The sequence below is a fragment of the Phoenix dactylifera genome, chromosome 13, assembly GCF_051530095.1.
Source record: "Phoenix dactylifera cultivar Ajwa chromosome 13, Ajwa_hap1_PhDact_Kaust_v1.1, whole genome shotgun sequence".
Lineage (NCBI taxonomy): Eukaryota > Viridiplantae > Streptophyta > Magnoliopsida > Arecales > Arecaceae > Phoenix > Phoenix dactylifera.
Window position 1 is genome coordinate 23,715,458 of NC_143202.1, and position 13,571 is coordinate 23,729,028.

Sequence of the window (13,571 nt, forward strand, 5' to 3'; positions counted from 1 at the left end):
GCCGACTGCCAATTCAACCAGCCAGGTAACCATATGCTTTGACCAGCATTGAATGCTGGACCATTCGTTGAAGATAAGAGTACATCGAACCCATATGAGCTGTTTGGCGTTCCAGCCCAGTTCCAACAATGCACTTCTCGGACTGAGAAAGTGGAACTGCTTGGCGCTACATATTAGAACTCTGAGCGAGCGAATGTGTCTTTGAAGCCTGTTTTCTCGTCATGCTCTTGAAGTCAATACTTCTAGTTAGTAGGGGAGGGCCTAGGTTCTCACTATATGTGTAGACGGGTAGGAATCCGTTCCGAGCCAAAAAAAATTTATTCAAATTCGACGGCAGTCTACTTTGACTTTGAATTGAGGGATAGATGTGTAGGCTCGACCATCATTGGGAGAGGTAAGCAAGAGCTCTTACTCGACCAGCCCGTCGATTTGATCCTAACTAGCTACCAACCGAGATTGCTTTGCCTAATGAAGAATGGGAGCATGATTTCGGGCTTAAAACTGTAGTCTTTAACTATTCAATTGGTCATTGGCTTTACCTCCAGCCCCTTCATATTCCGTATCCTGCTGCTTCTTTGCTTGCTTTTCTCGATCAAGCATTCCTGTGCTAGGTGAAGTCCCAGCTGAGTAAAACTACCCCAGGAACCTAAACCAAAGACAGAGAGAACAAAACCGGGAGCCGGCACCGCAGAGACAGCCCAACATTAGAAGGGGCAAGCACCGGAAGCCAAGCCGAGACTGCTTTGACTTGACTCTCCCCTGTAACCCTTTGTCCTCCTGCTTGCAGATTGCCACAAAAGACGTGTGAGTACGCCCCTCATGCTTTGCGTTGCCAGCTTTGCTTTGTTCAAAAATGCCGAATCTTATCTCAATCATCATTTGTCAGGACTTTTCGGAGTAAGTTCCTTGGCTTGGGCAGGAAATTGAAGTCAGCAACAACTACCAACTTCAATTTGAAAATTCAAAAAAAAAAAAAAAGGAATAGAGGTGCCGCATTTCCCTGCCCGATCCACCGCCCATTGAGAGGATAAGACCGCAGCCACAAAGTTGTGGCTAGTGATGACACCGCGAGACGTTCGTATGGTTGTCGGTTATTTGGTCGTGCACAACCGCCACCATAATTGTGGGAGGATGGACCTCTGGCCTAACACTTGTCCTAAAAACTTAGGCCGATAGGATAAGATAGATTTATTTATATATTTTCTATTTTCTTACATGTATCATCATCGGGCCTTCTCCCCACTTCTCTCTCGTCTCCGGCAGCCACCGTGCCACCACGATCGATAGCTACGGCCCAAGATCTTCCCTTTCTCTCTTGAAGCCCTCCACTATCTTGTTTTCCCTGTTCCGAGATTTGCCACTGCAAAGCTTGTCGGAAACCACTATCTCCGGCCGAGCTCCATTGCTGCCACTGCCCTTGGTAACCCCGTTATCTCCTCCATGTGATTACCAGATGAGTGAACCCGGATTTGAGCCTCCATTTTCTTGCTTTTAAGCCAAACCAAGACCTTCTCGATCGATCATGCCACCTCCATCAATCGCCGCCAAAGTTGCCGCCTCTGCCACACCCCGGTGAGTCTGTCGCATCCTCTTGCTTCCTCCTTGGACGAGAGAGCTGTCACCCCAGGCAGCTAGGGGCTCTGCCTCTTTTCTTCTTCCTCCTCTATTTTCTCTTTGCGCGGGGGAACCACCGTGGCGCCTCACTGCCAGCTGCGCCACCTCGCCATAGGCCGTCGCCACCATCGCCGAGGCCACCTCCGCCACCAGTTCCTCCGAGCTTGGATGTCGGATCCCCGGCACCCACCCCCAACGTCTTCTCTTCTCTTCCCTCTCTTCTTTTCCCTCTGTTCTATCTTCTTCCTCCTCTTCTAATTCTTTATTTCCTTTTATTTTATTTATTTATTTAGCTATGGATTAGTTTCTCAAATCCTCCCTTCTCTCTCCTGGCTCATTGGCCAGATATAATGGTTGATCCAAGTTGACCCATGCCATTGACAACCAACCCAGACCTTGATTGAACCCAGACTGAAATTCTTTCTTCTTCTTCTTTTTTCCTCTGGACAGACTCAAGGATCCTAGTGTAAGCCTTTCTTTTCTTATTGCTCAGATCCAAGTTGACCCAGTATGGAAGCCCTGAACCGCCCCCGTATCCAGGCGGTGGTAGATCGGCCCATTACCTCAACTTCGTCTTGATCTGTTCGAAATTTAGTCACTATTGATCTTTATTGAGTCACCTAAATCATATCTGAACATGACTGGTTGAGTTCTTCTTCCTCAGGCTACCCTGGACAGTCGAGCACTACCACTTGATCAATCTAACTTAGGAGCATGAGGCCATATCTTTAATAGTATTTTAATTTTTAATTTTGTTTGGCTTTTAAAATAATAATAAAATTAATTATATTTTAATGATATTAAAGTAGACGGCCGTCTAACTGAAGTAGGATTTTGAAGTAAAATGAGATAAGTAACCTAATGCTTCAAAGTGTGTTTTTCAAATTTTGAAACTATTTGACTCTATTGAATAATTTGCCTTATGAAAGTGCATGAGGAAGCTCATTCACTTTCAGCCATAACTCTCCAAAAACCGACCTACTTCTTCAGTTTTGCTAGCTATCCAAGGCATACAGTATGTCCTACTATCTATATTGATGTGTAAATAAGCTCCATGCTTCAATATTTTAAGATCAATGAAACCAGAGAGACTACAACAAGCACGAGTCGTACCAATTCTAGATGATGCTCATGGCACCACGGTGCAATACCAGGCTGTTGTGATGTTCCATTCGTTTCTTTGAACTTAATGATCTGGTCATAATATTAGCCTTCAAACCTTGGTAGAATAAGATGACATGATATGCTGTTTTGAATTGAAAGGAACTTCTAGTTTATATGTTCTTGATAATAGTAATAATGAAGGCAGTGGTGGTGGTGGGGATGTTTTTTTGAAGCATTAGGAAGCCCACTCATAATGATCTTGAGATTGTTTGAAGATTTGAAGTGGTACTGGATCTCATGCCTATCCAACAGCCATGAAATTACTGATGACAAGCATGACTATGCCTGTTGCAGTGGACCTTTCGATGCTCCAACCCGATGCTGGTCGGTCCATGGTGAGTTGTTATCGCAGACCAATTTGCTAAGATTTCATAATTCATTCCTTATGAATATATACTTCTGATTTAAATGTTGCTGCTGTGTATCTTAGTGAAGTAGCAAATCTGCATGAACTCCCTAGCTTAATTTCTTACAGCAATTCCATGCTATACCAGGAGGAATATGGGTAGTTGTCTATACCGCTGTAAATTAATAGATAAAGTTGGCAAGCACATTTGGTGAATCTCAAAATATAGAAATAAGAGACATTATCTTGTCATGTTTGTAAATGATATCTCCACAAGAAGCTAGATTAATTGGTAGGAACTTGCTCTGACATTGTTAATTCACCAGTTATGATTTATCGATGTTCTTCTATGCTTCATACCTATATCCTTTAATTGCCCATGAGACTTGTGGCAGTAAATATCAAGTATATGATGCCAAGTACAAGGAAGCTGTCAGTATTCAATTGAAGGCAAATAAGTTTTGGAAGAAGGTGAGTTATGGTCAGGTTTGAGAAATAAAGTTATCCAGCATGAGCTTTTATCAAGTTAAATAGAAGAGAAAATTTGCATATACTTCTTTCATATGGTTAATTTTAATAATTGTTATAATTGATGAGTTCTTGATTTAGAGGAAGTTGATAGCATTTTATATGAGAGTTGCCACTGGATTGAGCTTCAGAATAATGTACTAGATTCAAAGAGTTCTTCCCAAACTTGAAGATCAGGACATAGCGTGCACTAGGAATAAGGCACCTCATGCCCTCGCTTGTGTCAAAAGCAAGAGGTTCTTTGGCTGCTGTGGACAATTCTCCATAGAATTTCTTTCTATATCACAAGCAACTCCAAAGCTCTGCATTGGTTATCTTATTATACTCTGAAAGGAGGCTGGTGAAGCTAATTGTTTTGCAGGAGCTAATGGTGTACAGCAACTAGTACCATTTGGAGGCTAAAGCTCCCTTTTTTTTATGAAAAAAAAAAAGTTTGGAGGCTGAAGTTAATGTCTAATATCAGATCTCTATATGCTTTGATGTGAAGGACTTCAAATACCAAACTCTAATCATCACTGTATTGGTAAGCTGATTCCTTTTTATCTTTGCTATCTTAGATTGTCCGGAAGCTTTTCTATCTTCTCTTATCAAATATCCTTTTGTTTCTAGATTCATCACTTGATACATATATTGGGTTTTTATTGCAGCTCAAGTGGGTTCCTTCGTGCGTTAGCAGGATTTTAGGACAAAGGAGGGGAATGTCATCAGAGTCATTCTTTCATAATATCCTTTGCAAAATAAATTGAACAACTGCTCTTAACAAGTTTCACTTAATTTTACCCTCTATGATCGGTGAATTTCCTGGAGCTACACAATCCAACAGCATGGAGTTTCCTGACATTAAATCAACAGCAAGAAAATGCGCGACACCATTCTTCAGATGAGAATGTAGTAGGATCAAAACTTGATGAGTTTTGCAACAACTATGGAAAGGTTGAGGACATGGAAATCTTGGTGGCATCCACAGGAAATTGAGGCATGAAAAGCTATGCGATCTCCTTTATCTTTTTAAGCAGTAAGATGTGATAGAAATTAGAACCATATGCTCATATCCATTTCTTCACTAGGATGAATGGTGATACATAACAGAGCTTTGGCTGCTTCCAGCAGCAGGATATTAATGCATAGCTCATGAGGCATTCTACCGTAGCCCAATACTACACCTTTACCATAGCTCAGTGCTACCAGATACGAATAGAGTCAGGATTTTAACTAGCAATCTGTCTCTAAAAAAGCTTCCACCATGATGCCATTTCTTCGCACGGTGGGAGTAAGCGATAAAATCTTTAGTGTTACGGTTGTCTGATTGAACCGGCAGGAGCCCAGAGATCAGCGCCGTTGCCTCGGGCAATTCTGAGTGCAGAGGAGGTCGGCATGAGACAGAGGCCATGACTTCTTAGGCTGCAGTGCTCAGCTTCCTAAATCACATGGAATGGGGGGTAGAAATTAGCGAAAATAGTCATGTTTTCGGCAGAAATTATTGAAGCTATATCCCTGCCTTCTCTTTTAATATATGTATCTTTTTATTTCCATCCAATTGATATTATGATGCTCTGTCTTTATTTTGGTTTTTTTAATTTGAAATATGGAATTGAAGGTGGTCTTCATGAACCTGCCACAATCTCTTCTAATTGCTCAAGCTTCCCTCGAGAAGAAAGAGAAGGAAAAAGAGTGCTCAACTTCAGCATGAGCAGGGGAATATGATCAAAGTGGTCTTACCTCAATCTTTCCGGTCGGCGACGTCCTCCGCAGATACGGAGCACTCAGCACCTGATGACACCAATTCACATATTGAGAAACGGAAGCGAAGATTACTAGAGAAACTCCTAACAATCCTTGTTCCAAGGAGGAAGCAAGACGAGAAGAGAAATCATGGGGGAAATGGAAGTGGATCATGGAATGAACCTGGAGTTGATCGTGGAGGAATTTGATATATCCACTGGCCTCTTGAAGAACCGACGCTGTGTCCGACTGCACTCAAACAAGAGGATACTCGACTTCTTAGATCATTGGATAAGAATCAGTGGATAAAGACCAAAGGAAAGGAAAGAAAAGAAGTACTTCAAGTAGTCTCAGTACTAGTGGCAATCCATCACTTACCTTGCCAAAAGGAGACACCAGTTGTTGCAGCTTGGCTACACGCTCTCCAATCTTGTCCTTCTTCTCCTGCTCATTAGTCTTAAACCCCATCAGAATTCTTTCAATTCTTCAGCTGTGGGTATATCATCTATGACCATATAAAGAAAGATGGAAGAAATATGGTGGAAGACTAACTTTGGTGGAGATCATGCCTCCTCCCCCAACACCACCACTAGTTTTAAGCCTCTTGGCGGTCAGTCCACTGCAAGCGGTAGTGGTGGTGGTGGTGGTGGCGGTGGTAATGCTGTTGCTGTGACTGTGACCTCCGCCGGCACCGGCGATGTTGCTGAGGAGGAAGCTATCATGGCTTCTTCTCTTCTGAACAGCAACCTCTGTCATCATCATCATCATCAGCTACTTTCTTTCTCACTACTGTCAACAGGTTGATGCCAAAATAACATTGCAGTCGGTGAGTTAGAAGAAAATGAAGGAAACTGAGGAAGAAGAATGGAATTAAGAAATGTGTGTGTGTGTGTGTGTGTGTTTCAAATATTTTAAACTATATCAGCAATTACTGGGTTACTGCTAAACCTCATCAATTTGGTCTTTGTTTAGGCCTCCTTCCCCTTGGAACATTTGGTCGTGGTCTTGTTGCCTTTCTTATACTCTATCCATACTGTCTCATTGCCTCCCATTCTTTTTTTATTTCCAGAAGATTCCCATCACAGTTTAAATCCAGCCAGAAACCTTCTCTCCTCTATTTGTTTATTTGTTTTATTCCTTATATCATTGACTGAGCCTTTTCTCTCTCCATTAATCTATGTATTCTTGTTCACAAGTCACAACCCTTCAAGAAAGCTCAGGTGGAGGGAACCTAATTGAGTTTGGGCTAACAACTCAGGTCTTGATAAGCCTGGGTTTGGTTTTCTTTATTAGTTATGTTTCCATATCTGATACCACTTCTGTCAGTTGATTTTTGTGTTCGTGTCATTGGCTTTAGAATTTGAAATTTATAAGACCTGAAAACAGACCCAAATTTAGAGGGTGAGGGCCCCAGTTAATTTAAATTTTCTAGTTTTCTCATGACCTAATTTAGATCATCTTTGTCATGTAGCATTTTTATATGCACTCTTGCGTGTACACTTGAACCATCATGCATGTGCCTTGAGTGATGAGTCATACGTAATTTTTTGCATGCGTGGACCCTTTCTAATGTTCGATTTAAAATTATATTGAACCCAAGATTAAGATCTACTACCAATAGAAATAAGCGGCTACACTATGTTGGATCATTTCATCTCCTCAATGAAATGAAATGAATTGAGCGATGGTAACTTTACGTACTCTTGAAGTTACAATGTTCATTAAGAAAAAACTAACAATAGTGCAAATTGGATGATGATATTTGCGGCTAATCATACAAAATCTACTTTAGGGATGTTTTTGATAGATTTTTTTACATTGGTTTAATGAATCTAATTTACAAAAAAAAAAAAAAAAATTATGCCATAGCAATAGACCAAGTAGCTACCCAGCCTTGGCATCAATATTTTTTCAAAAAGAAAAGAAAAGAAAAGAAAAGAAAGTATCCCATTTGAAACTCCTCTTTCCAAACCATTTCTAGGCAGCAAGATAAGATACTATTTGCAAAACTAATGCCACCTACTCTTAAGGCATGCTTTAAATACTTGTTGACATAATTATTTTTGCTTTACTCTGACAAAAATCATACGTGTCCACCAATGGAGCCATTTAATTAACAAGTGGCGATTCACTTAATCCAACTTCTAGGATTGCGTATCGCTATAAACCACGTTGAATACCAAGTGGCCTCTTAGATTGTCCTCCAGTCGTTCTAACCGTCCGATGGGAGAAAATCCAAAACCTCTCTCTGAATCTAGAGAGACAGTGAGCAAGAGAGAGAGAGAGAGAGCATACCGCGATTCTAAGTAATTTGGAGTGAAACAGCGAGGTTTAGGATGCCAGAATCCGTGCAATCCGGAGAACCCGACCGCCGTGGATGCTGTCGGAAGCCAACTTTCAGACAGGGAATCCGACCTTACGGTCCGGTCGGCCGCGCCGGAATATTCAATTGCAGCAAGGACGAGAGAGAGAGAGAGAGAGAGAGAGAGAGGAGGGGGTTCAAGGATGGGAGAGTGCTTGCTCTTTATATATAGACAACGAACCCCAAGCAGAATCCATAATTTCTATAGAATATACGAAAGAAAATCTTTTAGCTCATCTGACCGTGTTTTATTTTTTTGACAGCTAAGACACAGCCCATGGAAGGGCCCACAGCCCCTGTGGGGTTACATCATCCCCTTGAGAGCCGTTAGGCCCAATTTGTACTCCTTGCTTGACCCTCCATCCTACCAGGCTACCACCTACCAGTTCCCTAAAGTTACTCTTATTTTTAATATTTGTTTATTTTTTAGATAGAACATAGCTCATAGGATTGGAATATAAATTTTATATATATATATATATAATATTGTTGTTTAATATTAATTTACATTTCGAATATTGATTATATCATGATATATCAGGTTAAGGATAGTGAAAAGTTGAGCAATTTATTGTAATTTTTAGTTTTTATTCAAAAAAATCTTAATAAGCGAACAAAATTTGCTATAAATAAATAACATGAGTGTTTTACCTATACTCTTTATGCTCTTAATGAGTTCTCTTTCTCTCTTCTGAAAGTGGATGGTAAACACTTACCATCAAGCAGTTTTTGTATGAAAAATCAATATATATTTGAGGATCATGAATAATTTCATCTAATTATCCGAACGAGTATATATAAATCGAACATCCAAAATATTCAATAAATATATCATTCATTTCATATTTGGCCTCGATATTAAAATCATCCGAAGATCTTTAAATACATACCATTTCATGAAAAGAAAAATCTAACTTTTTTTTCCCCCACAAAATTAATGGTTGAAATAAGTGTTTTATACATAATTAATGGTTGAAATAATTCACTGTAGGTGGTGTTCAACCTCTTCTATTGACATGTTTGGGGACCTTATGGATTTTAGCCGATTTCCTTGCTTTGTACCTGAAGAGAAATCGCCATGGATCGGTTTCCGGCTTCCCCCAGTTGGGCTACCAGTCTTATGATGCTGGGCCCCAGTGATCGCTGCTGCCCGGACTATAATTTTGTACTCTGTTCGACTAGGTCCACTCCATCAAAATTGTGGGACCCACACCTGGAGACCTTAAAAAAAAAGTCCACGGAGTGGGTGAGGACCAGGTCCTCCGTGTGGGGTCCACACGCTCCTTGGGAGATTTTAAAATGGAGCCGTTGTTAACGTCATAAGAGTTGTTATAATTTCATCTTGGATGCTTTGATTTTTTTTATATATATTGTATATTAGATTTAGATAATAATCATTATTAATAATTATATAAAAGAAAGAGAATTTTTCAAAAAAAATATGTTGTTACTTTTTAATTTGCATATTCAATATTATTTTACTATCTTTAGAAATCTAGCACAGATTTTTGAAGTTAAAGCAAAATTACCTAAAATCCTTCCACCACCCTAGCTCTCACGATGGTCCAGTTTGCACAAGTTTTAAACATATTCCGCCTAAAGTTATGAATGGTTAATTGTAGAATATAGTTCCCATACTAGAAAACTTGCATGGATTTCAACCAAGTTTGTTTAATAATCTACTTATTTATCATGCTTATAGTGTAAGTTTTCAACATACAAATATAGTAGAGTAGGAAAAAAAAAAAACTTGAAAGCGCTAAAAGTATAACAACTCAGAACCTCATCCAAAAATATTAAACAAAAGATATTATTTAGTTTCTTTGATCATGTATAAGTATCCAAGATCTATCCAGCGAATAACTGATGTGGGACTAAATATACGCCCGCATGAGTCCTCACATACTTTCCTCATTTAAGTCTTGACGTCCTAGTCAAACTAAGGGTTCAAATCTATTTACATCTAATCACAAACACCACAATCAATCTATAGTCAGCCCCAAAAAATTTATGCTGCAGTGTCCTCCTATTCCACATAGGTTATCGGCTAGGTCCGCTCTAATACCATTTATAACAACTCAAAATCTCACCCAAAAAGGCTAACCAGAAGGTATTATTTGGTTTTCTTGATCCTGTATAAGTACCCAAGATCTATCCAGCGAATAACCGATGTGAGACTAAATACACGGCTGCACGAGTCCTCACAAGGGCAGCCTTCTATACTAGCTCATCAACTCCAAAATTGGTTCAGATTGCATAAGTTTTGAAATATATAATTAGTATAATACAAAATTTATATGGATTGCGTGTAAGCTTGTCAATAAATTAGCTTTATATTTCATTCTATTATGCTTTATAATACTTAGTTGTATATTGGTGTCTATTATTGATCAATTTTATAAACAAGTTGTTATATTAGGTGTGTTTGAATTTTATCCTTCACAAATATGTGTAAACCTACCCAAAACTTGTATATAACATATTAAAAATCTGTGGAAGTTCACAACATACCAATATGACATGGTAATTTTATCCAAAGTTTAAAAACTGTACATGATCTGCAAAAAAAAAAAGGTAAAATGGTACTAAATTTTGCAAAATAAAAATGAGATGTATCTTTCTTGCAAATTCCTCTAATAGAAATAATTGTTGTTATTTTATTTATTATTCAACCCAAGAAAAAAACAGTTATTTTCTTTCCACATCACTTAAGTCTAAGATAAATTGGGCCAGTTGCAGATATAATTTTCTCGGTCCTGGAGAAGAGAAGGGTGATTTTGAATTTCTTCAATAGAAAATGATAATTTTGAAGAGCATTTGTTATTTGTGGACATTGGTGCTATTGAGACCTTGACTCAACCTTCATAGAATAAATTACTCTATTAGAATTTTGTCCTTTCTTCCTTTGTTTAAGCATCCATGCTGCTTCAAACGAAGTCATCAGTTCCTCATATATACTATTTGTCGATTCTTTTATATATTGCAAACTATGATGCATGGACAGGGAATAAAACATAAAAGTATTGCTAATGGTCATTGAAAAGATTATCACCTTTTATTTAGTATTACATAAACTTCAGACACTTCACCAATAGTTAATTAAGAATCTTTTATAAGATATTGCCTCAAGCGAGGAAGAACATGATCAACTTGTAGGCATCAATCAAATAGTAATATCATGTAATCTTTTTAGTACTATCAGCAAATCCAAATATGAGACAAAAATCTAGGATTGCTAATGTGGCAAGGCAGTTTTCATAAGAACCACATTTGCAAGACCTATGAAAAAATATATTTTAATCTTCAGACATAAAAGTTTTGAAACATAATTTTATATATAGAAATCTGATGATTCCATGTCTTTTATTTTATTTTTATTTTTTTTTTGTGCAGAGCATTAGAACCTCCAATGATATAAAATGAAATTTGAAATCAGATGAATATTTTGGATGTTGTCCATGTTTGTATGAGTTTAACACCCAAATGAAAAATTTTCTATTAGGCATATTCGTATCCGTGATGTATGAAATGTCCGTTTTCAGCAAAAAAAAAAAAAAAAATTCTCATGGCACCATCACTTGATACATTTTCTTACCCTGTCGACGGGTCAAAGGATGGTAGAAGTTCAACCATGAGCTCTGACTGGGTGCTGCACCGAATCCATGAAAGGGGAGTAATTAGTAGAAAAATAGAAGAGAAGCTTCTCCTTTTCTTCCTTAAGACTCTGATGGATAAGACCAACCAACAAAAATGTCAGGTGATTAACCAAACAGCATATTGTTCATCATTCTAATGTCTCTAACCAAGTAACCATAATCCAAGCCTGCCAAAAAACGCATTAAAACTTTCAAACCATACTAACAAGGTGCCAAATGATGCTCGAGATTTGTGTATGATTCTCGAGGTGGCGGTTGGATGGTCATACATGGCAACCAATCACAATAATACATCTATGGTCCAAATTGGCAGAATCTGAGAAAGGTCAGATGCATGCTGTCCTGCATGCAAAGAGATTGTTTTTATCTTTTGAATATGTAATTGTTAGATCACAATGAAGCAGCTTGGTCACTATAGCATCCATTATCATCATCTTTGTTAACTACTTCTTGAGAACAAATAATTATTATTTGCTCGATCATTATGGAACAAAATAACCTATATATATTGCCTTAGTCAGTGCATGTAAGCAAACTTTGCCTACACGCATTGTGAACTACATTTTGTAAGCAGGACGTATTTGATTATGATATGGAGCCCATAATAGTTGATTGCTTACGTTGCATGTGTTGGCAAACTAATGCATGCATGCACATGAATCTAGTACTCCCCTACAATAATATTTATGATAGAAACTATTATTTGTTATTATAAGATAAAATAACAAGTAGTAACCGCAAAATAAGGGCCATTATTCTCAATACATAACGACCATTGCAACAAATGCCTGATAACAACTGCTATTTAGATGGTCATTGAATAAATAGCCATTATTTTAGACCATTTTGCACCGCAACAGACGGCTTTCCCTGTTATACTTAAAGGTGGTTTCATTCTGTGATCTTTCGATTGGCCGTAATTTACGGTATAGTGGTCCCAGAAGAACAATCAAACGTCTTTTTTGGATGTCCATAGATCCTCTTTACTTTGTCTTCTTATGATCACCCATCATGACCAATGACATCTCCCACTTAATTTGATTCCGATTCTATATGTGCACTTTTGTCAACCATGTCCGATATTTAGGCCGGATCATGCCCGTAAATTTCGGTGCTAGAACCAGTGATTAGATACCCTACTTAAGCTTTACTTAATCTCCAGCAACAAGCCCATGCTCCCCAGTTGTCATGCGTTAGGCTCTGATAAGATGGTTCGTTATGAGAGCACTATTGAGTAAGATGATTAAAAGAGTGTAGGCCCGAGGTCCAACCCATGATCAGCTTTAGCTGTAAACTCATGAGAATAGATGATCGAGTTCTTGGCCTTAATCACCTACCGATGAATGTGTAGAAGTTAAATGCCCTAAAGTGAACATATTTTATATTTAGCACAAGCATGCAAATTAAATCAATTCATGCAGCTAATTTGATCCGTTCTTGTCTCATTTCACTACCATTTTGTTATGAGGCATAAGATAGTAGAGGACGTTGGCTAATGCCTATAAATTTTTTGAATGCATATAAAAGCACACAAATCTTGCATCATCTTTAACAAGGTAAAAGCTGTAAGAAACTCTAGTGGTCCAGTACTCATTCCAATGAAGCCGCTGGTCGAAAGTTTTGCCACCTTTTCAGGTCCGTAAGCTCAAAAAATCCCACCAATCAGTACGTCCGCCAACCGACAGAACCCTTCCGTTTCCTCCATTTCGGAACCCTTGGGCCGGCCGATATGTGAGGGCGATAGTCCATATATAAGAAAACAAAAGGCCATTGGGCCAATATTATTACTGGATCTCCCCTACTGGCAAAAGTGTGCATGCTTGTTATAGGTCCACTTGTTATTTTGTTCTGGTGTGCATCAGCTAGACCATTCAATTCATCGATCAGATGGAATGTAAGAGGGCCAGGTGAGCCAGTATCCAAATCTTGATTTGGATGGCAATCAGATCGGGTATTCGGGTTGGATGTAGAATAGCTGAATAGGTCGAAAATCTATAGATCATAAGCCGACCTTAAACATGGCATATATCTAGATCCGAATCTAACTATTTTAAAAGTAACCTAACTCAATATACAATATGTTGAATCAAGTTAAACGGGTTAAGCATTGCCACCTTGATGTCATAATTTGAAGCTTGACCCAATCAAACACAGGGCCCCGGCTCAAAGAAGGCCCACT

At 38.6% G+C, this 13,571-nt stretch overlaps 1 protein-coding gene and 1 long non-coding RNA gene across 12 annotated transcripts; one reads left to right on the plus strand and one right to left on the minus strand.

The window, feature by feature from the left end:
• The first annotated feature begins 1,114 nt into the window (after positions 1-1,114).
• LOC103708571 (uncharacterized) lies at positions 1,115-6,321 on the plus strand. Of its 10 annotated transcripts, XR_015972627.2 has the most exons (5): positions 1,115-3,113; positions 3,273-3,416; positions 3,520-3,595; positions 3,736-4,175; positions 4,300-6,321. It is a non-coding gene; the product is annotated as an uncharacterized LOC103708571 (long non-coding RNA). The 10 variants fall into 10 exon arrangements; XR_015972623.2 differs by having other exon boundaries at positions 3,273-3,888; positions 4,014-4,175; XR_015972626.2 differs by having other exon boundaries at positions 1,116-3,113; positions 3,273-3,595; positions 4,014-4,175.
• On the minus strand, positions 4,624-6,142 carry LOC103708570 (transcription factor bHLH153-like). 2 transcript variants are annotated; one of them, XM_039130846.2, is made up of 5 exons: positions 5,927-6,142; positions 5,753-5,818; positions 5,558-5,623; positions 5,372-5,422; positions 4,624-5,070 (listed from the first exon to the last, which is right to left on the minus strand). In XM_039130846.2, the coding sequence occupies exons 1-5, from the start codon at positions 6,140-6,142 to the stop codon at positions 4,945-4,947; spliced, it is 525 nt and encodes a 174-aa protein (XP_038986774.1). In that variant the 3' UTR covers positions 4,624-4,944. The 2 variants fall into 2 exon arrangements, with proteins under 2 accessions (XP_038986774.1, XP_088565872.1); XM_088709746.1 differs by having other exon boundaries at positions 5,372-5,623.
• Positions 6,322-13,571: the final 7,250 nt, after the last annotated feature.

Excerpts from the sequence above, each read along its gene's own strand:
- LOC103708570 (XM_088709746.1), bottom strand. The coding sequence starts at position 6,142 with ATGATGATGATGATGACAGAGGTTGCTGTTCAGAAGAGAAGAAGCCAT. Across the intron at positions 5,819-5,926 it reads GAGGCATGATCTCCACCAAA|GAGAAGAAGGACAAGATTGG; the intron begins GTTAGTCTTCCA and ends ACTAATGAGCAG. Across the intron at positions 5,071-5,371 it reads CGCCGACCGGAAAGATTGAG|GAAGCTGAGCACTGCAGCCT; the intron begins GTAAGACCACTT and ends CATGTGATTTAG.